Source organism: Sturnira hondurensis, unplaced genomic scaffold (genome assembly GCF_014824575.4).
Source record: "Sturnira hondurensis isolate 20B ecotype Veracruz unplaced genomic scaffold, ASM1482457v3 Scaffold0020489, whole genome shotgun sequence".
NCBI lineage: Eukaryota > Metazoa > Chordata > Mammalia > Chiroptera > Phyllostomidae > Sturnira > Sturnira hondurensis.
The window spans coordinates 788,317-816,204 of record NW_028093120.1 but is presented as its reverse complement, the minus strand read 5'-3'; the positions used below and the strand labels follow the sequence as shown (position 1 = coordinate 816,204).

Below are 27,888 nucleotides of genomic sequence, written 5' to 3'. Positions count from 1 at the left end.
TTGGTAATAAATGTGTGTGTGTGTGCATGTAGTTAAATGACAAGGAGTAAAATAAAAACAGTTTTTTGGTTTTGGTTTTTATGCTTCAAGTGAGCCAAATGAAAAGTTAAGATTTGCAGGGAGTAGCAGGACACACACACACCAAGGAAGAGAGATGAATGGACAGAGAGAGACGAGAATGAACACTGATGGGAAAGAATCCCTGGGGGGTTAGTACATGGAATAGGCAGTTGGGAAAAATGAAAATGAAAGAATTGCTGTTTCTGATGGCTTCACTGTGATTCCATCATTCCACTGGCATTTCAAGTCCAGTAGCATATAAAAAGTGCTTTGAAAATTTTAGTTTTTATTCACTTGAGATAGTATTCTGTGCTTTCTATCATCTGCTGTAGGGTCTGTCTTCATTAGAAAAGATGCTAAAAGTTAATGATATTGGCTTAATGAATTGGATTTTTATGTGAATGTTTTGAGGTAGCCGTCTCATTAATATATGAAATAGTTTTTCCTTTTCATTGAATTTATTGGCTCTTCACTGGTCAACATAACTACAGGCTTCAGGTGCACAATTGTACAACACATTATCTGTACACTGTATTGTGTGTTTACCATCCTAAGTCAAGTCTCCTGAAACATTTTTAAAAGAAGGTTTTAAGTTTTATTACTATAAATGAACACAAATAAAATTTGGTATTTTCCATGCTTTCTAAAATTTCTTTGTAGCATTCTTTTGATTTTCATTTTTTCCTCTGATTTGCCTTCTTGTTTCAGAAACTTGTCAAAACTGGAGAAAATAATTGGTCTCTGCCTGAACTGGTACATGCTGTGGTCCTACTGGCACATTTTCATGCTTTGGCAAGCTTTGTTTTTGGTAGTGGCATCAATCCAGAGAGAGATCCAGAAATCTCCAATGGATTCAGGCTAATACCAGTCAACAATTTCTGCGTTTGTGACCTCGCCAATGACAACAACATAGAGAATGAGTCTCTTACAGGCAACAACTTTGGGGTCAGTTCTCTTAACTCTCTTTACTGTTTTGCCTTTAAACTTCCTAACATTAAAATATCTAGAGATAATTATTCTATTATTCGATTAAACAGCATATATATTTATATATATACTTGAAATTTTTTAGCATAATTTTTGTTACTATAAAAATTTAACCTGTACCTGGAGTTCTGAATTGTCTTAAAGAGGCTTTTACAGCAGACATTGTTAAAAATAGTATAGACTAAAATAGTACAGTATATCTTTAGTCCGTAAGATGCTGGAACAACCAATAGAGAATATATCTTACGACAGTGAAATTTAAAAAATATTTGAAGCTGCTTTGTTTTAAAAAATAAACTATAATATAATTTAACACATACTAAATGCTAGAATGCTAGATTAAATATATCTATACTTATAAACTTTGTATATGTATAACTGAAGCAAAAACATCATACCTCTGGACGTTGTTATAAGGTGTTCTTTGGAGTTAGTCGAAACCCCACTTAGGAACTTACTAACAGTGCTCGTGCTACTGTACATAATAAGGTGACATTGGGAGGCAGAGATGTTTACAGGAATAATTTTTGTGTTTACAGGAATAATTTTTATTATTAATAACACCAACATTATCTTACCTGACCCCAGATTGTAGATTCTCTAAGTGAGCTAGAGGCCTTAATGGAAAGAATGAAAAGGCTTCAAGAAGAAAGGGAAGATGAAGACACATCTCAGGAAGAAATGACCACTCGTTTTGAGAAGGAGAAGAAAGAAAGTCTTTTCGTTGTCTCTGGAGATACTTTCCATTCATTTCCTCATTCAGGTGCCACTTTTTTCCCCACTTTCAGTTGTTGTCAAAATGCTGACAGACCACCTTTTCCATGTGGATATGTAAAAATGATTCTGCTCCCTGTTCCTTTTATTTCCTTTCACCTTCTGTATGTTGTGGGTGGTATGCCTGATACTGCTTTCTCTTCTGTGTTGGTACGTCTTTGAATGTATTTTAGATCCAGTTGGGAGGGACTTTCTAGTCCATACTGTATCCTGGATAAAATGCTATCCAAAGCAGACTGATTGCTTTAAAATTAGATAGAAATATTTAATTCATCCTACCTTTGTGATTTTTAAAAAGTGAAATCCTGTTTTAATAGATATAATATTTTAAAAATATCTTTGCCTCTTTTGTGGGTGGAGAGTGTGTAGGAGGACTGTTCTGACACTGCCACTTTTCCAGATTAATTCTAAAATTACATTGTACTAGTATTTGAATTTCTTTGAAGAAATCCTTGGAATTTTATAAAAATGTATTATCTGGGTCATTTGCTTAGATCGAATTTGGAGGAGTTTATTAGATTGAATTTGGAGGAATTTATTCCATATTTAAAGCTAGGCTTCCTTACTGTAATCCTAAAAATGCATTTTTATCTAATACTCTTAAGAGATTTTAAAATAGGAGGGAAACTTTTCGATTGTGACTACTGAATAACACATGGTAAATGTTATTAAAATAGCACAAACTCAAGAAAAACGTAAACCTTTCAAAGTCTTTAATCTATATAATATTTATCTGTCTATTTATTTAATGGTTCTGTTTCTGTTCTGCTTGTTTGTTTTATAGGTTCAATTGTTGATAGAGGGGTATTTTTTGCCATTTTATTGTTCATATTTTGCATCTTTTCTTAAAGAAGACCCTTTAATATTTCATATAATACTAGTTTGGTGGTGAAGAACTCCTTTAGGTTTTTTTGTCTGGGAACATTTTTAGCTGCCCTTCAAATCTAAGTAATAGCTTTGCTGGGTAGAGTAATCTTGGTTGTAGGTCCTTGCTTTTCATCTCCTTGAATATTTCTTGCCAATCCCTTCTGGCCTGCAAAGTTTCTGTTGAGAAATTGACTGACAGTCTTATGGGAGCCCCTGGTAGGTAACTAACTGCTTTTCTCTTGCTGCTTTTGAGATTCTCTCTTTGTATTTAATGTTTGGCATTTTAATTTTGATGTGTCTTGATGTGGGCCTCTTTGGGTTCATCTTGTTCAGGACTCTTCTGTACTTCCTGTGTGGCTGATAGCCTTTGTGTCCCTGTTCCTGGGCACCAGATGTGATGGACTCTGACCAGCAGAGTCCACCTGTTGTGTCTTACCATGAGAATGAATGCACAGGTGACAACAATTCTGTGGAGGAAAAGGGAACAGTCACTCCCCTGTTCCCGCTCAGGGGGAGAGTGCCTATGGATACCTCGGCCACTCCCTCAAGACGGGAGCGCCCCAACCCTTGCCTAGACAGGCTTTTATTGTTTTCCTGGGGTCTTACATCAGAGAAGGATTTAGTATCTATTACATAGAGTATTATTGTCTACATTTTAGGTTCAATCAAGGAAATAAAAATAACATGCAGAGGGGAATGGTGATGAGCTCATTAGCTCTGTCCTTGGGAGAACTCATACAGGCTTTGGAAATTACCTTGAAGATAGACAATACATGTTCATTGTTTTAGACCAGGGTATGGGAGTTTTAGCAAGAATAAGCCATAACAATCTGTATGCATTTTCTAGGCCTGATTCCCACAGGAAAACTCGGTTTGAAGGTCTGGCTCCTGCCCACCACTTCACTTCTGTAGGTTTTCCATACAGAGCTGAGTCACATTTGCAAGACTTAAACAAATCAGTCCCCTAAATTCCTGGTCTTGTATATCACTTCCTTCACCAAGTTAGAGACGTTTTCTTTCATTTTTTCAAGTAGGTTTCCAATTTCTTGCTCTTTCCTCCTTTCAGCAATCCTATGATGCGAATTTTTGGAATGTTTGAAGTTGTTCCAGATGCTCCTTATACTATCCTCCTTTTGTGGATTCATTTTTCTTCTTACTGTTCATTTTTATCTTTATTGTATTTTTTTCGATTACCATTTAGTGCCCTAATATCTCCCAGCCCCCCTCCTCCAAGCTGTTCTGACAGGTTGTGTTTTGCTTCATTATGTTCCAAATCAAATTGCTGATTAAATTCTTGGGGTTATCCATTCTGTTGTTGATTTCCTATAAATTATTTTTTATTTCAGTTAGTGTATCCTTCGTTTCTGACTGGATCTTTTTTTTAAAGCTATTGAGGTCCTAAGTCCCTTGAACATTCTTATAACCAATGTTAAGCTCTGCATCCAATACATTGCTAGTCTCCATTTTATTTAGTTTTTTTCTGGAATTTTGTTCTGTTTTTCATTTTGGCTGTTTCTTTCTCTCCTCATTTTGGCAGTCTCCATGTTTGTTTTTCTGTATTAGATAGAGCTACTATGTCTCCCAGAGTTGACAGAGTGGCTTAATGTAGTCGGTGCCCTGTAGGGTCCAGTGGCACAGCCTTCCCTGTTACCCCAGCTGGGTACTCAGTGTGCATCCACTGTGTGGGCTGTGTACACCCTCCTCTGATAGTTGACCTTTTATTGCTGAAGGTCAACCACTGCCTGCGTTCTGTCTGAAGTCACACAGCATTAGCTACAAAGTGATCTGCAGATGGCTCTGACTTGTGCTGGGCTTAGTGTTGCCCACTAAAGGCCAGGTTGTAGACCAAGGCTGTCTGCTCTAGTATTAGGCCTATTGTAACTTAGCAAGAGGTTTGGGGGTCACAAAGCTTTTTTGAGAGAATTAAGGAAAATCTGAAGCTTGGGCCAAGACAAGCCATTCATATGGAAAAGCCACTGGAAACAGCTTAGGTGAGCCTCATAGTTGGGTGGGGCAGAGCCTCAGGCAATCACTAGGGTGGGGCAAAGAGTGTGGGCTCCATTGATTGAGTCTCAGGTATGGCACCTGCCTGCCAGCACTTTGGCTCTGTGGGGGGAGGGCTTAGAAAAGGAACAATGGCCTTTTCCAGCTCTTGTCTGGGATAAAGTTGTCCCCCAGGTCTTGCCCTGATGCCAGACAATTCAGTTAACTCCCCATATGTCTCTAATTTCCTTTAGCCGGCTGCCCTGGAACTTGAACTTAGAGGGAGTGAGTCCCAGTAAGTCTTTGTGTGGGCCCTTTAGGAGGAACTGCATGGGATTTCAGCAGTTTCTATCTTTTACAGCCTGGATCCCTGCTGGTTTTTACAGGCAGAAGTTATGGGGACTTAGCTTCCTGGCACTAGGAAGTTATGGGGACTTATATTCCCGGAACTGTGGGCTGGGGGAACTGGTATGGAGCTGGAACTCCTCACTCCAGAGGTATCCTTCTAGATTTTTATTTGCCACATGTGAGTGTGGGACCAGCCTTTTCCACATCTCTACCCCTCCTACCAGTTTTGATACGGTTTCTTTTTCTTCTTTTTTTTTTTAGATTTATTTATTTATCTTTAGAGGGGAAGGGAAGGAGAGGGAGAGAGAGATATCAATGTATGGTTGCTTCTCTGTGTCCCCTGCTGGGAACTGGCCTGCAACCCAGGCATGTGCCCTGACTGGGAATCAAACCGCGATCATCTAGTTCGCAGGCTCGCGCTCAATCCACTGAGCTACACCAGCCAGGGCGATACGGTTTCTTCTTTAATTCGGTAGTTGTCGGACTTACATTCAGCTCAATTTCTGATGGTTCTGAATGATTGTTCTGTAGTTTAGTTATAATTTTGATGTGCTTGTGCAAGGATGTGAGCTGTCTTTGCCTATGCTGCCATCTTGGCTGGCTGTAACATTTATTTTTAAAATTGAGTTCCATTTTGGCTTAAAAGGGGTCTTCAAGAAACTGGTCTTAAGACTCATCAGTTTCATAAATTCTGAGAGTAATTGATTTAGCCATCACTTGTCTCTTAAATTCAAATATTACATCAACCAATAGCTCTCAGAAGCTTTACCATGAAAAAGAACTTTTATCATTTCTTGTGATGATCTTTTTTATGAAAGAGTTTTATTTACAAAATTGAGTATATTAAGTAACAGTTTCTCAGAGCTTCTCAGAAGTAGGAAATCTCAAAAATAAAACGTGGTATTTTAGTTATTTATTTTATAATTATTCTACAAACATTTTTCAGAACCCTATGTAGTCTTCTCTCTATGGTAAGTAGATTTTCAGCCTCAGTAAGACATGGTTTCTGCTTTCTGAGAGCTATCATAGATAAAGGGAGAGAAAGAAATCATTACAATAAATAGAAGATGAAGGGTATATGTACCTAGAAGAGGATCCCAAACCCAGTCTCAGCTCAGTCTTGGTAGGGGAGGAGTGTACACAGAAGCAGTTCCTAGTGGATAACTTTCTCCAACCATTAGGCTCCTAAGCGAAATCTAAATATCGTGAGTGCAGGGGAGTCAGGCAGTGGCTGGGGGACAGGAGAATTGGTACAGACAGCATTCAAGCCTGAGCCAATGGTACGATGGTAAGGAAACAGGATGCTTGCTTCAGGAAAAAGAAAATGGTTGTGTTGTTAAGACATAGATCATGAGGTAAGTAGTGTGACAAGGAAGTGGTTGTTAGGTCAGACCAACCATGTTGGTCTGATCTTTCTAACCTTAAGGGTCATGTAAGCTGCTATAGTTTGGACATTTGGAGTTAAGATGTCTATAAAACATCTAGTCTGGAACTGTCTAACACGGTGTCCCTCAAACTTTACTGTGCATGTGAGTCACTGGTGAGTCTGGCTGAAATGCAGATTCTGATCCAGTCATTCTGGGCAAGGATCTGATCAGCCACCTTTCTGTGGCAGCTGCAAGTGATACTAACGCTGTTACTCTGCAAACCAGTCTTGGAGTAGTCGTATCAAGATTAGGAGAGGGCTTTAAGCTCAACATAAACTTTTAAAAGTAATCAGCATATAATTAGGGGTTAAAACCAAAAGAGTTCTTTATAAAAACCACTCTGGGAAAACTGCCCTGAGTGGTGTAGCTCAGTGGGTTGGGTGTCATCCTGCGTACTGAAAGGTCGCCAGCTCAATTCCTGGTCAGGGCCTATGCCTGGGCTGCGGGGCAGGTCCACAGTTGGCGGCATGTGAGAAGCAACCAATAGATGTTTTATTCACACATCAATGTTTTTCTCCCTCCTTTTCCTTCTCTCTAAAAATAAATAACTAAAATCTTTTTGAAAAAATCACTCAGGGCCCTGCCTGGCATAGCTCAGTGGATTGAGCACAGGCTGCGAACCAAGGGGTTGATGGTTCAATTCTCAATTAGGGCACATGCCTGGGTTGCGAGCCCAGTCCCCAGTGGGGACCACCTGAGCTACAACCACATATTGATCTTTCTCTCCCTCCTCACTTTTTCCCTCCCTTCCCCTTTCTAAAAATAAATAAATAAAATCTTTTTAAAAAAATCACCCACGAAGAACAAATGGGACAAAGAAAGAGTGAACCTAGGGTGAACCTTCTAGGTAAACTAATATTTTTAAACATGAACATTTTAATTAAGGTTATTATCTACTTACTGTTAGACATTACTTTTTAAGAGCATCGCTAAGATTATTAGAGTTTAAAAGATACAAATGTCTTACATTTTAGGGTTTTTTAAATACTGGAACTCTGTTCTGTGACCCAGTCTCCCTATCTTCTCAGACACTTCAGCAGAGACTACTGCTTCTACAGTGAATTCTTGATGAACGGGTATTAGACCCCTGTCAAAAATTTTGTTCTAATTTTAACAGAAGAGGCCATGTTATTTATAAATCATCCAAAGAAATAAATTATTTCATTATTCACTCTTAAACATTCCCAGTACTTAAATTTGCTTTTCACACAAAGATAACATGAGAAAAATGTCTCTATACAGTGGCTAATTGGTCATTTTTACAAACTTTACCATATTTTAAGATGGAAATAGAAATTTATTTTTTTCCTATAAAAAACTTATTGGTTTGACCAGTTGATAAGGCATGCCAGATTCTATGTAGAGATTCTAAATAGTTTTTCAAGTTTTCTGAAGAAACTATCTAGTGTTATATAGGGGTGGTATTCTGTAGCTTGGTAACAGAGTTAACTAGCTTTTGTTTTTTTTGTTTTTAAAGTTAGAAAGGTGTTTCATGAGTATAACGTGTTTTCTGTATTTTGTTTAATAGTTACTCCTTAGGGCAGAAGAATGCAGACAATGCGCAAAACATTATTTCCTTTGAGTTCAGACTGAAATATTTGTTTAGGTGGATTAAAATAAGAGCTTTAGATTTATTGATCAGAGTACTAATTTTAATTTTTTAAACTTTAACCTCCAGATAAATTTAGGAAAAAGATATGTATGGTTTGATAGACCTTTTTGTACATTTCTTTCGTTAGACAGAATTGTCAAGAAAACAGGTCTCTTCTGGCTCCTATTTAAAAATGAATTAATGGATAGTATTCGTAGGATAAATTTTTATCTTGTTTGGTTGTTTACTTTTTATAGTCTATTTAAAGGTGTTTAAAAGTAATATGACAACATGAAAATGTATATGAGCAAAACAAAAACTAACATCAAAGTCAAAGGAACCAGTTAAGTAATAGTCAACTGCAGTACTGATATTTGGGAAATGAAGCTACAGCATTTGTACAGTGTTGGGGGAAGGATCACTTCAACAGAGAAATAGTTACAGAGTTTAGTTGTTACTCACTGTTCTTGGTTTAATTATGCTTTTCACTGCACAAAACTTTTAGCTTTTATAGCAGCCTCAACATTTAAGTTTTACATTTTTTTGCTTCACTTCCATTGATTATTGTGTAGCGAACTGAATTGAAGCAAAGACAACCTCATTGGTAAATGTTGAGATAATGCATTGAAAATGCCATTTATAAAATGTTTCTGTTTACCCCAAATACAACAGTGGATGAGGGATAGGCTAGGGAAAACCTGAGATTTCTCTTTAGAGATCAGTTTCTATAGTTTAATGTTTATAAGTTTTCCACATTATCTTAAACTAATCCACATTGTCAGTGTATTAGTAACTTACAGTTAGTTTGCTTTTTTTTAAAGATTGTGTTTGTTTATTTTTAGAGATGGGGACAGGAGAGAGATAAGAGGGAGAGAAACATCAGTGTGCGAGAGGTGCCTCCACCGTTGCCTTTCTCACACCGCTGACTGGGGACCTGGACCACAAACCAGACATGTGCTCTGAGGGGGAATCAAACCGTCAGCCCTTCAGTTCACAAGCCAGCGCTCAATCCACTGAGGATACCAGCCAGGGCTAGTTTACTTATTACTTAAATAAATATTTATTTTCCTGTTCATGAAACAAAGAAAAAATAAATAAATACATAGGAAGTACCTGATATATAGTAAGTAGTCAACAAATGCCAATTTCCTTGTGTGTAATAAAGTTAGTAAGAATTTTAATAAAATATTTCCTAAGTTGGGTAGCCTAGACTCTTAATCTTTCTTGCCATTATTAAACACTCCATTTAGTCCATGCTAGTGATCCAAGGTAAAGTTAAAACTTGTGAGAAAGGAATACTTACTGTGAGGCTTTTCATTAAATAGCAAAGATAAAAGATAGTAAAGATATTACTAGTTTACTAGGTTATTCAGATGAATTATTATTGCATTTTTTAAGTCTGCCTTTACTGTCTAATTAAGAGTTACAGTTTTTATGCCATAATTTTATTAACTGTTTATTAAATATCGAATGTATTTAATATTAATTAAAATACTAAGAAAATACTGTTCTTTACATGGAAAGAGGTAATTTTTTATTTAGTTTGAAAAATGTTTATTTTTGAGAGAAGATAGTAAAAAAGGGCTGTTCATTCCCTTTTAGTGGTATAAATCAGGAAAAAAGTAATTATGAAGACTAATCTAAAAAAGTGAGTTAAGAGAATTTTCTTAAAATCAAATTAACATGCATTGGGACTCCCCATCAAGATGGTGGCATAAGTAAATGCTGTACTCATCTCCTCCCACAAACATATCAAAACTACAATAAACTACAGAAGAGCCATCATTCAGAATCCTCTGAAATCTGGCTAAATGGAAGTCATATAACTAGGGATTTAAAGAAGAAACCACATCGAGACGCTGGCAGGAGGGGGGGAGATGCAAAATGCTCTGGTCCACACCCAAGTGTGGCAGATAAAAATCAGGAGGAATATCTTGGCTGTTGAGGTCCCCTGAGGATTTCAGGGTCCCAAGCCCACCCATTCCAGGGCCCCCAGTCGAATTACAGTGCCAGGAAGAGAAGCCCTCATAACTTCTGACTTTAAAAACCACCAGGAATTGAGGATGGGGAAGATGAAGGACATCTAGAGGCCCAGGCAGTTTCTCTTAAAGGGCCACAGACTTACTCAGAATCAGTTGCTCTGAGCTCTAACACAGGGGCAATAGCTCGGAAGGCACCAGGGGCATATGGGAAGGAACTGAATGGTCTGGCATCAGGGCAAGAGCCAGGGGTGCAGCTCTCTTCCAGACAAGTGCTTGCAGAGGCCATTGTTTCTTTTCTAAGCCCTCCCCTGACAGAGCCAGCAGGCAGGTGACATAACTTAGTCTCCATCACCCTGGCTCACATTTTTTGCCCTGATGATTCTCTGGGACTCCACCGTAACCAATTTTTAGCCTACCCGTGTTTTAAATTATTTTTCTCTCATCCAAGTACTAACCAGGCCCAACCCTGCTTAGCTTACAAGATCAGACGAGATTGGGTGTGTTCAGGGTGGTATAGCCGTAGACATAACTTTTTTATATGAATGACCTGTCTTAGCTCACATTTTGGATTTTCTTAAAATCTCTCAAATAAGTAGCATCTGGCCTCAGTGAGTCCCATAACTCTTGCTAAGTGGCCCTAGGCCTGACACTAACAACAGCTGGCCTTGGTTCACAGCTTGGCCTTGCCCGGACACCTCCAAGCCCAGCACAGGTAGCAGCCATCTGCAGATTGCTTTGTAGCTCATGCCCAGTGACCTCAGGCAGAACACAGGTAGCAGCTGACCTTGGTCTCTACCTCCCAGGAGGACTCAGAACCAGCCCACCCAGTAGACAGCTTCACACCTCATGGAAGCATCATCACTTAATAACCTTCATAAGTGACACACTCAAGAGGCAGACTCAGCAAGCACCAGAGCCCTGCTGATATAAGTCATGCTCTGTGGAGTGAGGCCCTGCACAGCTGATTCTCTACTGTAGTCAGATGTCAGTGGTAAGTGGTTGCAGCCAGTCCTTGAAGCTGATCAACCTGGGGGTAAATCCCTCCTATTGATGTGCCATTATCAGTCAAGGCTCAACTACAAGAGGGTGTACACACCCCACGTAGGAGATGCACCTTGAGTGCCAAGCTTCGATGATCAGGAAGGCTGTGCCACTGAACCCTACAGAATGCCTAATATATTAAGCCACTCTACCAATCCTGGGAGACGTAGTAGCTCTAATATCAATACATAGAAGTAAACACAGTGAAACTGCCAAATGAGGAGACAAACATATCCCAAATGGAAGAACAGAACAAAATTCCAGAAAAAATGGAGACAAGCAATCTACTAGATGCAGATTTCAAAAACACTGGTAATTAGGATGCTCAATGTACTTAGTGAGAACCTTGACAGCATAAAGAAGAACCAGTCAGAAATGAAGAATAATTTACAGGGAATCAGCAGTATAGTAGATGAAGCCGAGAATCAAATTAGTGATTTGGAATATAAGGAAACAAAAAAATAACCAATCAGAACAGCAAAAGAAAAAAATGAATTAAAAAAATGGGGATGGTGTAAGGAGCCTCTGGAACAACTTCAAGCATACCAATATTCACATCATGGGGGTGCCTAAAGAAGAAAGCAAGAAATCAGAAACTGTTTGAAAAAATAATGACAGAAACTTTCTTTAACTTAGTGAAGGAAACAGACATATAAGTCCAGGAAGTGCAGAAAATCCCAAATACAATAAACCCAAAAATGCCCACACCAAGACACATAATATTTAAGATACCAAAGGTTTAAAGAGAGAATTAAAGAGAGAATCTTAGAAGCAGTAAGAGAAAAGCAGTTAGTTACCTACCAGGGGGCTTCCATAAGACCATCAGTTGATTTCTCAACAGAAACTTGGCAGGCCAGGAGGGATTGGCAAGAAATATTCAAAGTAATGAAAAGCAAGGACTTTACTTCCTGCCAAGATGGAGGCGTAGGTGGAAATGCTGTGCCTCCTTGCACAACCAAAAGCAAGGACCTACAACCAAGATTACTCTACCCAGCAAAGTGATCATTTAGATTTGAGGGACAGATAAAGAACTTCCCAGACAAGAAAAAGGTAAAGGAGTTCATCACTGCCAAACCAGTATTATATGAAATGTTAAAGGGTCTTTAAGAAGAAGAAGAAATGAAGATTAAAAATATGAACAATAAAAATGGCAATAAATGCCTGTCTATCAACAATTGAAGCCCTGGCTGGTGTGGCTCAGTGGATTGAGTGATGGACTGTGAAGCAGAGGGTCCTTGGTTCAATTCCCAGTCGGGGCACATGCCTGGGTTGTGGGCCAGGTTCCCCAGTGTGGGGAGTGCAAGAGGCTACCACACACTGATGTTTCTCTCCCTGTCTTTCTCCCTCCCTTCCACTCTGTCTAAAAATAAAAATAAATAAAAAAGAAACAAATCTAAAAACAAATGAACTAGCTGAACAGAACAGACTTATAAATACAGAGAACACTTTTGACAGTTGTCAGATGGGAAATAGGGTAGGGGAATGGGTAAAAAGGGTGAAGGGATTAAGAAGCACAAATCGGTTGTTACAGAATAGTGATGGGGATGTAAAGTACAGCATAGGGAATATAGGCAATAATATTCTAATAACTATGTATGGGGCCAGGCTGGGTGCAAGATTTGTTGAAATGATCACTTGCAAAGTTATGTAATGTCTAATCACTGGGGTTTATGTCTGAAATTAATATAATTATGTGGATTATAATTGAAACATTAAAAATGATTTAAAATTTAAACAATTAAGTTTGTATGATAAAGTTAAAAAAATCAACCCAACACCCTGGCCATGTGGCTCAGCCGTGGAGCATCATTTCATGCACGAAAAGGTTGCCAGTTTGATTCCCATTCAGGGCACATGCATAGGTTGCGAGTTCGATTCCCAATTGGGGTGCAAGAGGGAGGTTACTGATTGTTTTTCTCTTGTGTCAGCATTTCTCTCCTTTTCTCTTTCTCTAAAAATCATTGGAAACATGTCCTTGAGAGAGAATTCAAATACCAATTTATCATCTACATCTGAATTGGAAGTTCCAGTATATAAATCAGTCTGCCCATTAGAAGTTAGGTTACATTTTTTTTTTTAAATAGAAAGAATTAACATGTATTGTGTTTTTACAATTTCTCAGTGGTAAACTTCTAATATTATCAAGCATGAAGAAGCTAGTGTTAAGATATTATTGTAGTCTTCCTGTCTTCCTTAATGCCACTTTGATAGTATTTCATTCATAATCTCATTAGCATTTTTTATTCCATATGTTGTATATCTTTTATTTTCATGTGCACAGAAAAGGCACATATCCTAGGCGCAAAACTCAATAAATTTTAGAAACAGACCTTCCTCATTTAACTAACAGCAAGTCAACTAAGAATAATAGGGGCTCCCAAAAGTCCACTTCATCCTTGCTGTGTTCCTTTTCCAGTGCCTCTCCCTGTGTGCTTCTTACTGAACTAAAAATGAACAAATTTTCCCTGTGAATACATCCAGATGAAACACCATCTAATTTTAACCAAATCTGTCTTAACATTCAACTCTGTCAAAGTGATCTTTATCTGCATCTCTTCCCTTTCTCTACATCTTACTTCATCCGCAGAGATCAAAGTTCAAGCATTCTACTCCCAGGCTTGTGCCATCTTCCTTTTCTCAATGAGCTACTATTATTAGGTTATTGCAATTTAGTCACTTTGTTGACTGAGTAACCATAGTTAAATGTTAAGATGACCAGTATTTGGTAATGATATTGTATTCAAAATTTTACCAGTAGATATTCTATATGAATTGAAGCCAGGTAATCCATATTGTTACTTTGGAAAAAAGTGTAGGGAAATGGAGGTGTTTTATTCTAACTTCGTACAGTTTTCTTAATACTAGATTGTTATTCTTCTTAGATTTTGAGGATGACATGATTATAACATCTGATGTCTCCCGATATATTGAAGACCCTAGTTTTGGATATGAAGACTTTGCCAGACGAGGAGAAGATCATTTGCCAACATTCCGAGCTCAGGTATGAGTCTTTATTTCAGAGAAACTAGAGAATACTGTTATTTAAATTGTGAAATGTTGAAATGTAAATAAATTGGCTTCTAAAGAAATTAGTGGATAATTTTGATAGTCTGTGAATCTTTTTATTTAATCTAGTTTTCAGCCTAGTATATATAATTCGATGTCCCAATAGATGCATTATTTTAATGTTTTCCTCACTTAAAGGCAAAAGGAAACTGCTCTATTCAGGTACATGCTTTGTTACATTGTAGTTGGGTAATATTCATACCATTTTGTGGGGAGGAGCATAGCAGGGAAGAAATCAAAGGATATATCACATTTGTTATTAAAAGACATTTTGTAATAAGATCATAAACCACTAATGGCTTAAGAGTTATTCCTTCCCCATTCTTAGAAAAATATAGTCACGGTAATGCTGTGGCCCCTACAGAGAGTACAAACGTGAATTAACACAAACTCCTTTGCACCTCTTCTAGATGATCTAACTGCCATGTTACTGGATAGGTTTGGTCACATAGGAATAGTCCAAGGTCTCCTGGGGCCCGTCCAGATTAGGGTGTAGTTTGCATGTATTGTACTGGACCACAGGAAGTAGCCGGTTTGTTACTGACGTGCTAAACCCTGGACCCCACTGGGAAAACAACACGGCACTCCAACCTACACAGTGATGTGAAGGCTTCTTCGTAAAGCTACAAACTTAGAAATAAATTTGAAATATCTTCACTTACTTGCTTAAGTAGTTATAGTTAATAAAAACGTAGAGTTTATTTAAATGAAGAATGTCAAATGGGACAACTGTAATGGCATAATCAATAAAACATATTTAAAAAATAATAAATGAAGAATATCCATTTTTTTATTTTATACATTTTATTCTTTTAGGACTATACCTGGGAAAATCATGGGTTCTCCCTGGTGAACAGACTTTATTCTGACATTGGACATCTTCTTGATGAAAAGTTTCGCATGGTCTACAGTCTCACCTATAACACTATGGCCACCCACGAGGACGCTGACACAACCATGCTGCATAGAGCTTTATTTAACTATGTTCACTGTATGTTTGGAATCAGGTATGTACATTGTGGAAACAGTTTTATACATTTCTAAAGGAAAATTCTGACATGAGTCTTAACTTCTATCCTGTAGGAGTACATAGTTCTGGCGAGAAAATATTACATGTAGGCTTCTGATTTAAAAAAATGAATTTCATTTTATAGGGAAGCATTTGTCTGTGATTAACTATTGTAATCTTAACATGCATATGTAAATATAGTCATATAACAATTTACTGGTGAGTGGAAAAAATCAGGAATCATTGGACATAGGATAAAATCAGACCCAGTTTGAGAATCCTTCCTGGAAGAATTAGCAGTTAAATACCATATATAGTATTTCTTCAGATCACTAATAAATGCTGGTTGGTTAGTTAGTTTTAAAGGAGTGGTAATTAGGGTATAAGTAAAACTAGGATAGATTCTGCCCTCATAAAGCTTACATAAGTTCACGTGACCCAGAAACAAAATTATCAGTCAGTGTAAATTAGTAGCCTCTACATTTTAAAATTTAGCATTGAGTGGATAGAGGTGGACGAGGGTATAAGGAGGACAAATGGTAATGGGGAAAATGTAATAAAAATAAATTAAAAAATAAAAATTAGTATTGAGAAGACAGTGACTAAATGAGATTGAATGGTCTAATCAGGAACGCTTTTTTCTTTTTTGGTGGGGAGAGAATGTGCCTCCGTAATCTGGTTTTTGAAGTCTTTTATGAAGATACATTTGCAGAAAGTCCCTAGCTATGAATGCATTCACTTTGAATCTGTGCTATATCCTTTGTGATAAAGTATCAGAAAGCCTTTGTGAAGTGGAATTAGAATTTTACTGTTAAGCAATGTAGTTTTGTAATCTTAACTAAGAAAAAACAAACTTCCTAAAATATCAGCATTCTACCTAAAAAACACTATTACGATGGTAAATAATAACTGCTATTTACCCATTTACCATCCTAGTCAATAAATTGTCACAGAATCATCACATTTAAGACACAGATATTATACCTACCTAATTAAAAAGAATAAACTCCAATAGAATTTAATTCAATTGTGATAAATGTTTATTATATTCATGATAATAAATAACTAATGCTATGCTGACTATATTTATTTATGGGATGGTACCAAATACAGTTTATATAAAATCCTTGAGATACTGTTTTAACTGTGTTATGTTGGGTTAAAAATTAATGGAAAATGCAGGAATTTCACAACCACGCCCCCTACTGCATTTCCCCTCCTGTCTGCCTCTGTGCCCATTTACTCTGCCCCCCTTGCTTGTTATGGGTGAACTGTCAGTGCCCCTGGGCACTTGGGCACAAAGCCCCATCTTCTCTCTTCTTCAAAGATCCTTGTTCTAGCAATCTCCCTTTTCTGTGTGATCACCTTTACAAATCTCTTTATTGGATCTTTCTCATTAGTATATAAACTTGCTGTTATTTCTCTCATCTTAAAAACTTTTTTTTCTTCATTCTGCTTGTCCCTCTGGCTTCTGCCTCACCTTTCTGCCCCTGTGCACAGCCAGTTTCTTTGAAACACTTTATATATTTACTGTCACCATTTTCTCATCTCTCATTCTTGAACCTGCTTCCAGATCAGGCTTTTACTCCTCCTTCACTAACAAAACTGGTCTCATTGAGGTTGCCAGTGGCCTCCGCGTAGCTAATTCTGGTGGTCAGTTTCCAGTTATCTTATTTGAGTCAGTAGTACTGGACACAGTTCATTACACCTTTCTTGAAACACTCGACTCCTACCTAGGGCTTTATATTTGCTCCTTCAGGTATTCCCCAGATGTCAGCCTCTCAGAGAAGCCTTCCTGCCTGCCTTATCTAAAAATCACAGCTCTTCTCCTAGCCACCAGTTTCATTTTATCTCCATAGTAGTTATCATCAGCTGATACACTATTCTTTTATCTTTTTGATTTTTCTTTTTTTCTCCAGTAGAATTTAAATTCCCCGAGACCGGGGATTTTTGTCTGTTTTGTTCATTGTCTAATACCAGTGCTTAAAAGAATACATGGAAAATACATGGCACATAATAGACATTCAATAAATATTTTAGGTGCGTTAATTAATGAGTTTTTGGTGTTTAATTCCTAGACAGTAAACATCTCTGGTATAACTTTAGAAGTCAGAAATTTTGGTTTTGTCATTATAAAGCTGTTGTTATATTGCTCACAGGTATGATGACTATGACTATGGAGAAGTTAATCAGTTACTTGAACGAAGCCTGAAGGTTTACATTAAGACAGTGGCCTGCTATCCTGAGAGAACTACCAAACGCATGTATGATAGTTACTGGCGTCAGTTCAAACACTCAGAAAAGGTGTGTTTCATGACTAAACAAGCAGACCATGGGTAGATTGTTCAATATAAGAAGTAATGATTATGAAAAACTATGCATGAAAATATTAAGAAATTGGTGCCATTAAAAGAAATGGAAGTAGCATCATCCAGCCATCTTTTTAAAAATGTTTTTAAATTGAAGTTTATTGAGTATTAACTAAATTTTGATGGTGTATTTTGTCTAACGTGGTGTATAAAGTTTAGCCTTCACTAAACTTGGGCCTTTAAAGGACTCATGGGCAGGGACAACGTGTGGTGATTCCTGGGAGGAGGCAGGTGTCGGACACTAAATGGTAATGGGGGAAAAAACTAAAAAAAACGATTTAAATCTGAATGTTGATATTTGTAAAGTACATTTGAAAAACCATCTGTCATTCTAACTATTAAAAAATCAAACCTACTGAGATACTAGGTTAAGTGTAATTGTGTCTTGGCCTAGAAGGCCTATATGTTCAGAGATTTTTTTAACTGTAACCTTTCAAGTTAACTTGGTAGAACAATATTTCCTCATTCTAATTTGGTAGTTTAATATTTTGACAATATAATGCAGGACCTTTGAGTCAAATATATGATATAAAAATATTTCTTTGGATATAGGGGAATCATTATTTAAGAATTAATAAATATTAAGGGTCATTACTAACATTACAAAAACTGGCCTTAAACCTGAGTTTATTGACCTTTAAGTCCAAGAATCTTCTATTTATTCCACTGTTTTCAAGCTTAAGAGTAAAAAACTTTTTAGGGTCCTAATACTCACTATATAACTATATGTGACCTTAAGAGAAAATATTATGGCCTCATACCTGGCAGGGCATTTTGAAGAGTCTCAGACCAATCAGTCACACAGTGAGTAAATATTGTGTTATCCCAGCTCTCCCCTTGATGGATCCTTTTGGACTCTTTATATTTTTCCTTTACTATTTTTAGTCTAGAAATTCTCTTCATTCATCAAGAGATTCATATCTAACAATATAGTAACCTATGGAAAGTAACCAAAATAATTGAAATCTAATGTCACATTTTATGTAATACATTTTGAAAATAATATGAGTTAACCTATCAACTGAGAAATAGTATCCCCCCAAAAGTTAAATGCTTTTTCACAGATACTTTTAAAAGACTCTAGGAAAGTTACACGTATCTAATGAGTACCAGGCACTAATTACAGATTACTGAAAGCTTTAGATGTTCACTTTAGTATCCTTCCAATTAAATTGTAAAAAATGTTTTTCAAAGTTTTCCAAGGAATAAGAATAGGCTATAAGAAATGCAGGGTGGATTTTTAGCCTCATAACATTTTGCCCCTGGAAGAGAAAATATTGATATAGTTTTTAGAAAAGTTGTAAAAATGTATAAAAATCAGTTTCATTTTGTAACCCAAAAGACTGATTCGCTCTACATAACACATATGCTAACAAAATTACTGGAATTGTTAAGACTTTAGAGCAAGGGTGTCAAACTCATTTTCACGGGGGGCCACATCAGCCTCACGGTTGCCTTCAAAGGGCCGAATGTAATTTTAGGATTGTACACATGTAACTACTCCTTAACTAGGGGCAAGGAGCTTGGTGCTGCCGCCAGGTAGAAACCTGGTGCCAGGCTGGATAAAACAAGGTGGAGGCCGGATTTGGCCCGTGGGCCTTGTGTTTGCCACCTGTGTTTGAGGGGTTATCTTTACCGCTTATGAGAGCTGTTTTTTATAAACTTGCATGTTACATCATGTGCACACACGACTCTGCCCAGGGAGAGTGTGTTTGTGCACCTCTCTGCATACACAAGAAAAACCTTTGTGAAGGTTTGCTATATGAATAAAATTTAAAATTTTTCTGTTGTTTATAGCGGTCAGTAAATTGATAACACTCTCCTTTCTAGGTTCACGTCAATTTACTTTTAATGGAAGCACGGATGCAAGCTGAACTTCTGTATGCTCTTCGTGCCATCACTCGGCATTTGACCTGAAGCAGCATCCAGGGGAAATGTCATATTTGTGTAAAGACCTTTTCCCATGGGATATACATCAGAAGCTGTTCGTGATGTAGCATCAAAAATTATTCACTTCTCTGTGTCAAAGTTTAGCCGTTTTTCGGGGGCGGCTGTAATGTGCAATGATGTGTTTTCTTTTTCTTGATGCTTAACATTACTAACAATTGCAAAAATAATACTGAGGAGCACTACTTTGCATTGTTTATAGTTGGATTTTTGGAAACTGATCATCAATCATGAACCTGATTTGTTAATGCTTAACTTCAGCGCTTTGGAGTTTGCGTGTATGTGTATTTCCCTCCCCGCCCCCCCTTTTTGGTTAAATACGGAAAAGTGCTTAAAATCTCAAGCGATTGTTGATTCAGACATTGGAATTCAGCAATGAATAACCTCCTCTGGCCATTCTCAACTTTTCATGTTGTGTCCTAAATCTGGTAGAGGAAAAGCACGCGCTGTTGAACTAAGCTGCTCATGGGACACATACCTGTGTCCCCAGGAGATTATTTGTCAGGCACTGTTTGGGTTTTTTTGTTGTTGTTCGTTTGTTTTTGTTTTTTTTTTTTACTGCTATTGGCGATAACGTGAAATGTGATACAGCCATTGTCCATAATTTAATGTGAAATTAATCATGATGAATTCTATAGCATGCTACTGAAATGCCAAATTCAGTTATTTTCTTTCTATTCTGAAACAGAAGTTTCAGTTTTCCATATCAGATGTATATATTAAAAGTGGAATTATGCACAATCCTTTCTATCACTGACAGTAATCCTCAGTCATCTTAAATGATCAGTGCTCACAGTGCTGCTTACAGTTCATTTAGTTGGCACATACAAACTTGCACCCACCCACACAAGGCTGACCAAAAATTTTCTTTGCACATTTTTCTCTTCTCATAGTGTTTTCTACATTGCAGTAAGCAGAAGAAGGTTAATATGCCTATATTTTTTCCTGTTAGTACTTTTAGGACTTATTTTCCATGATTTTTCTTATAATAGGTTAAACAGTTTATTATTCAAAGGTAAAAATTGTGTGTCTATGCATTAATGTGAATGAACAACAACAACAACAAAAAGAGTGCAATATGTTAAAAAAATATATATACTCCACTAAACTTTCCCCCTCTTAGTCACTGCAGAAGTGTCCTTTAAAACAGAGCCATAAAGAAATTTGGTTCCGATTTCTTTATTGCACAAGGCTTTTGCCTTACTGGGGTTAAACAATGTTCCTTTCATAATGCCAAAGCGTCCCCTTCCCCAGAAAAATCTCTTTGGATGACTGGTTAAAAAAGATTGTCGAGTGTTAGGGGAAGAATATAAACATCCAAAAAGTCACATTTTTGCATTGGTTTATGTTGCTTGATTAGACTATCTTCACAGAGCACAACATTATGTGTTTATAGCTTTAATTTGTTTTCTGTTAACGAACCAGTGAAGTGCCTAAAGAGATGCTTACAACTATCCAATAGGACACGACTGCACAGCTTAAACACTTTGGTTAATTAACAGTGACTTAAATTGTATACCAACATGCTGATTTTTTAAAACAGATCCATTTTTCCATAGCAAATAATATAGTTAGATTTTTTTTGTTAGAGTTCCCACAAAGATTTTAGATTTACTTACTTGTAATGTTGGACTTACTTTTTTTTCTCTCTCGTGAAAGAATAGTTGACTAGTGTTTTGTTAAGTAATCTCCCCCCCCTTCCATGTATCTTCCTTTTCTGGTATAATAAGTAGGTTGCTTTCTTTTTGATCTTGTTCCAGATAAGAAAATAGAGAGATGACTGTAAGCCTATTAACATAAGGAAGTTCTGCGTTTTTAGTTTCTAGGAAAACTTCCATGTGAGGAAAAATTTACTGATTTTTTAAAGACAGGGTGGTTTATTTAAAGAGATTAGTCAAAGAACCCATGCCAGGTTTCTTCTGTTTTGTTTATTGATGTACCATATGTTGGTTTTATTCAGTATCACATTACATAGATATGTTTTAGAAAGAAAATATGTAAGAGAATGGCAAAACCTGGATGACAACATAAATGACCATTTAACTTCCCTAACTATAGAACTTTCCAGTTGAGGATATCTTTTATTCTTGACATTTATTTTTTAATAGAATTCTTTCAGTTAACAGCCCTCTATTTTTGTGCAGGTGACCTGTGTTACAGGATGCAAATGACTTTTATATATTGAGAAGGAGGAGAAGTTCTCAGAGAACACCCACATGAGTTTTAGACCAAAAGGAGAAACAAGGTTTAAGTAACTAAAATGGCCACTTAGTTTTTGGTTTTTTTCTTGTTTTTCCCCAGAAATGTAAGTAGTTGGAATTTGAGTTATGGAAATATTAGTGCCTTTACTAGATCTTTTTCCTAGCAAAGTTTCTTTTCAACTCAGCATTGATCTATCTCATCAGTAATCAGGAAAATCAGTTGACTTGGAACTATAAACAAAAACAAAACAATTTATTTATGAACCTCAGTGAACCAGCCTAGAAAAATTGACGCCGGGGGGTGCCTGAGCACCTGCTCGGATGCAGCATGCACAGCATTCCAGGCTGCCAATACCATGTTACAACGAGTTTGCTGTGAACTTGACCTAATGCAAACTTGAAATTCTGATGCGGTTTTCCAGGGTGGTATTTTTTCAGAGTATTGAATTTACTATAGTAATTTATAGCATAGCTTTTTATATTAAAAATGTGATATTTTTAAAAGAGCTATCTGGTTCAATTGGTGAAACGATGTGATTATACAAGATGCTGGCCTACAGCTTGGGCCCGCATTGTGCCAAACTTAAATGTGCACGTGTCCGTGAAAAAGCACATGTGAATGTGAATTCTCTAACTCTGTTGCTCATTATGTTAAAATTAGTCTAGTCATCCACTGATACATATGCTTGATCAATGTCTATTTACTTTCAAATTTCTGGTTTTCCAGCTCTAGTTGTAATTCTTAATTTTTCAGATCACCTTAAGAAATACCTAAATACTGTCCCATCTGAAAGTAAATCTGTTCTTTAACCTGATCCCTTGAATCTAGGAGTGGCCTGGTGGCGGCCTCCTTGGACTGTCAGATTCAGCCTCCTCCGGTGAACTCGTGACATGTAGAGGAAAAAAGGCTTTGGAGACGGGACTGCTCGTTACCTTACTCACTTTTTTGAACTAAGTATATTGTCTCAGTCTCAGGAAGAATCTTTGTTGCATTTGGGGTACTTTTTAGAAAAAAAGATGGCCTTTAATTATGGCTTTAAACCCCAATAATGGCCAAGTTTCACAGGCTGTTTTAGAACAGACTCGGTGAAAGCTTTCTATCAATCTCCTGTTTGAACCAGAATCCCTATCTTAGTTGTGTTATGTATAGTCTCCTAACTTTTTTCAATGCTTCTAAAAGCTAATTAACATTATTCCAGAGCAACTTTTTCCTTCCTGCCTTACAGAGTTATTTTTAATCCAAAATCAAGATTTTTTTCATGCTGTAGCAAAATAAAGTTATCAGCAAACAAAGATCTGTACTGAAAAATAGTTCACCACTGTAGTGCAGACTGCATGCGTATTGATGGTAACACTTTCTTAAACTCTAAGGACAAGTCATCAGGGAAAAAATAAGTTTCAGTGCATGTTATAAAAATGATTTGCACTGAGGTTTTTTGGTTTATGTTGTGTTTAAAGACAGTTCTAAATTATTCCTCTGGAAAGAAAGATGTTACGCTCTTTCTCTAATAGGACTTTTTCTTTTATGCAAATAGATGGTCTTGCTGCATGGAGTAAACTTAAGCAACACTAATGTTATACAAATAGATAGCATATGAAATTTTTTAGTAGTATAATCCAACAGCAAACTGAAAGACATATGGCTACACCATTTAGAACAAGTTTTAAGTTAGCTAATTCGTATATTCAGAACCTCTTCTAGGTGGCCATCAGCATAAACTGTGTTTCCCTGTAATCTCGCTCTGGAGACTGAGAATCAAAATAAGTAGTCTTTCCTCAAAGCAGTACTGTAACATGAATGTATTCATCTCAGTCAACAGAACTTAAATGCCCCCTTTATGTGGAGCTTATTTCCATGTAATACGACTTAGTTAGCAGTATCTGCTCAGGTGAGACCTAGAACAAAAATAGCAGGGGTGAAAAGGATCATGGAGACAGAGGTATATGTCAAAGCAGAGCCTGGTGAGGAAGGAAAAGGTTTTCAAAGAACACATGAAACTAATTCCGAGACATGGCTGTCCTCAGCATCGTACACTTACTATAAAGGAACATTTCCATCCTAGGAGCTCCTCCCTGTATGCAGCCCACCCTTCCCGCCTGCTTTCTCTTCCTCCAAGTGCCTCAACCTCTACACGCTCCCTCTCCTCCCCTTTCCTCAGTCCATCTTGGTCTGAATGCCTTTTCACACTCCAAACCAAACATCACCAGCCACCTGCTGATAGTCACCAGCATTTACTTTTCTGAGTCACTTTTTCTCCATTCATTAAGAATATGACTTTGTCCTAACTCCCTCTAAGTCCCACTACCATCCTGTAATATTTTGGCTCACCTTTGTTCCAGAGACTCCGCCAGATATTCTGCAGCACCAGTGTAATCCTGTCCATCCCAGACTGTTCTACCCTTTCCCAGCTGCCAAAATATCTTGCTCTCCTCTACCTCATCCCCAAAGAGCCTATAAATTCAGAGTATCCAGTGTTTTCATGGATTTACTCTCTGTTGTTCAGTAATACTACTTCCATATTTTAAATAAATCACAGAAGATTTTTGCCTTCTAACAGAGTAGGAATCTTTATATTTATACGGATACAGAAATTAAACTATTTCTACCATGCAGAATTTAGCATTTACCAGGATTTTAAAGTGATTGAGTTGCCATTCTAACCTGGATCTGTATTAGGTAATAAATACTGGTATTAGTCCAAGTTCTTTGAAGGTAAAGTTTAAATTCCCTGGCAGTCCAGATTGATCTGTAACCTTTATTGGAACGGAGAAGTTCTGGCATACAAATGGATGGTGTTTTGGGCATTTGCTTTTTTTGGTGGTATTTGGGCCTTGAAACATACTTTTAAGAGAAGGCAATATGGCAAAGGGTATTCAGGTGGTCCTATTAGATCACAGAAGCCCATATGATTATATGTTTAAAAAGCCACAAAATTAGCTACGTAGGGATTTGATCAGGCTTTCCTGGGTTAGACTACCCTGTTCTCATGGGGGTTGGGGGGGATGTCCTATGGGATAGAAAGGGAGTGCGTTGGCTTTGTCACCTTTATTCCCTGGCTACACTTAGGAACATCAGACAGTGTCATTGAGGAGCAGGAAACGCACAGAGCAGGAAGAAGCAGGAGTTCTTCCTCTCCAGCCGGTGTGTGCTTACTCGTGTAGTTCACAGAGGAAGACCTGTCAGGTTTCTGATATGGGGTGTGTTTATCTGTACAGATGGTTGTCTGACCTGAAGACAAATGAACCACCCTGTTAGCAAGTATCAATTACTGTGGTCAGTGGTGGTATCTGGATGCTTTCACTCCCATTCATGAGCAACCCAACCTGACAGCAGAGTCTAGTGATGCCTTCTAGGGCCCAGGAGTGAATCAATGCCTAATTAAGAAGTGAGACAGTAATAGAGACTGAAGGATTGGCTTTTATTAAATCATATGTAATGAAGCATTTGTTCTAGCTTTAAATTAATTATGGTTATACCACGATGAAGTACAGAATTGAAAAAGGAGAGAATTGCAACGAGGTAGGGAAAGGAAGAATATTTGATTCTTTGAAATGCTTGTGGAAATTTTTGAAATAATGAAATGCATACTGTAAAATAGCCTTTAGAACAAAAAACCCCATTTTGCAGCTCAGGAGACTATCAAACATTAGTAAGCCTAAATATGATAAATAGAATTTTTTGGTGTATAAATTTACAAAAACGATCTTTTCTTCCACCCCTCAATTTAACCTCTTAAAAGGGAATGTATGAATCCTGGTTGCCTAAGTGTATGTGTTATAATATTTACAAATGAAATGGACCATACATCTCTTTCCTAATGTCTTCACAAATTTTTACCTGACTTCCAAATCTGATAAGGAAGGATCAAAAGGTAGGATAAAGGAAACCTATCAGTTGAGTAGCCAAGTAGTAATGTTGAGGGTGTTTTCTTCAACATTTCTTTGTAATGTTGAGGGTGTTTTCTCCTTTCTGAATTTTACTGATTCTCTAAAATAAAAGCAAAGAGTTAAATGATGCCCTTGTTCATCAAGGAAAGGCATCCAAACTCTGTATCTAATGCAGATATTTCCTTTGCATTCATATATCTTGTCTGGAAAGAAAATACAATTTTTCCCTCCCTCTTTCCCTTTACATTTCCTCTTTCAACCTGAGATAAGATAGACCCAGAAAGCAAACCACAAGCCAGTTTGGCATCTTTGTGCTCATAGAACAGTGACATCCACATGCACAGTCTGAGCAAGGTGAAAAGGAACCCTGTCCAGTCGACTTGGAACATGGCCTTGCTGCTTGGATTAGCTCCTTCAAACCTGAAAATAACTTTTCTGGTCATGGAAGAACTGGATGTATCCTTTAGCTTATAAAATAGGATTTGAACTTGAAATCTTGTTTTTAAATCCTGATTTTGCAGGGCAGCTACATGATGAATGTACATATTAAGGCTTTGTAGCTGAATTGCACATGAAATCAGATTGCCAACTTTTTGACTTTCAATTTTAGACTTCATTTTATCCTTAAGTTGTGAGCGATATATGTAGCATGCTGTGAAATGTCTATTATAGTTCTTTAATTCATCAGTATTAATACAGAATTATCTTTTGTGTTCCTTGGTACTTTTTATTCAGTGTAATCAGAAGCTGTGATGTTTTGCCTTTGTAGTCCTGTGCTTTGTTACTGTAATTTTTTTTACGAAGCACGTGACTTTGGACTAATGTGAGGCGGATGATCTTTAAGACTGCTATATATATATATATATATATATGTCTCTTACTATATAAGATTTTCAATTAGAATAAGCTTTTATCAGATAGATCATTGATGCAATTTAGGATTTACCCAATTTTCATTGTCAAATGGCAGTCTTATATTTATAGTTTCAATTCTGAAAATAGCAAACTTGATAAACAGCCACTTTAAACTTGTTCTGGCAAACCAGAGCCTGCTGTAGATGTAGTCTAAGGTAGTTAACCATGTACGCCTTTTCAGCTGTTATGCCCTCCACATGAGTCAGCAGTTAAGGAGATTATAGAACCCATGGAAGTTTTTTGTATGTATGACTAGGTTTTATTTTTCTTACGTTGCTGATTTTACAACTCTGACTAAAGCTGACCTGAATGGATCAGTTTATGTGTATTCTAGTGCTTTAATGCCTTTTTTTTTGGAGGGATGGGTAATATTATTTGAACAGATGCAGAAGGAAATGTTAGCAAGGCAAGACAAACACATTCGAAATAAAGGAACTGTGTATTAACATGTTAACAATTCATAACTGCACTTTTTATGACATTTTGAAAATCTATTTATAGGTACAGAACAATGGGTTTTGTTAAACTGTATCACATTTATACTTGCAGAAATTTATTTCATTGTTATTAGTAGGAATTTTATTGGTTCAATAAAATTGGCAAAACTGAACCCCAGTTATTTGCTTTTGTGTATGTACATACTGATATTTACATTGGAGTAGCATTCTTGCCCGCGTCAGTTTCTGTGTCGTTATTGAGATACACATTCTGTAAGATACCAGAATTTTAAGAGTCATTTTCTCCCCCTTAATTCCTCCCTCATACACGGTTTTCTCATGACATTTCTTATAGTCACTCAGTATCACATTAGGAGAATATTGGAATAGTATAAATTGGGCAAATGTATCGTTATTGTTACCTTTTAAAATATCAGTTATGGTCTCAGCATGAGGAATATTTATTTCACTTTTTCTCTTGTTACCAAAATAGTGAAGAAGTGATACCCTTTTATAGATGAGGAAATTGAGTCTTAGGAGAGCTTTGCTTGCCCAAGAGTTGGCACCTAGAGTTGGCAATGAGGATTTCTATTTCGGTCTTTCTGATACCACATCTTATGTGGAATTTCTCTACGTTAATTCAGCCTAAGTTTTTTGCTAAACGATTGAAATGACCATGCTATCAACATGACATTTTACTGTGAACCAGAGGTTACATAACCTTCCTCTCTGGCTAACTTGCAACTTTTATGATTTTTTAAGAAATCGATTTTTCCCCTTTGAGTCCTGAATGGGTCCTTTCATTTGAAAGACAGTCCTCAGGGGTGGGGCAGTGCACAGACCAGTATATAAAATTGGTACCTGTCCATTTAAAGGCTAACCATTTCTCCCAACAAACCTGATGCTGAAGAAGACTCAAGAAAGCTTGCAACACTGCATTTTGTTTTTAGGACCATTCTCCTACATGGCAAAAGTTACCAATTCAAAGTCAGAGTT

General features: G+C 37.1%; 1 protein-coding gene across 1 annotated transcript in view; it reads left to right on the top strand.

Moving 5' to 3' along the window:
- The window catches only part of SESN3 (sestrin 3), an 87,663-nt gene extending 60,598 nt beyond the window's left edge, over nucleotides 1–27,065 (top strand). The window contains exons 5-10 of the mRNA XM_037029791.1: nucleotides 769–1,005; nucleotides 1,636–1,810; nucleotides 13,943–14,061; nucleotides 14,943–15,133; nucleotides 17,295–17,439; nucleotides 19,335–27,065. Coding sequence (XP_036885686.1) covers nucleotides 769–1,005; nucleotides 1,636–1,810; nucleotides 13,943–14,061; nucleotides 14,943–15,133; nucleotides 17,295–17,439; nucleotides 19,335–19,421 — 954 coding nt within the window. The 3' untranslated portion in view covers nucleotides 19,422–27,065. The remainder of the gene's footprint in view (nucleotides 1–768; nucleotides 1,006–1,635; nucleotides 1,811–13,942; nucleotides 14,062–14,942; nucleotides 15,134–17,294; nucleotides 17,440–19,334) is intronic.
- Nucleotides 27,066–27,888: the final 823 nt, after the last annotated feature.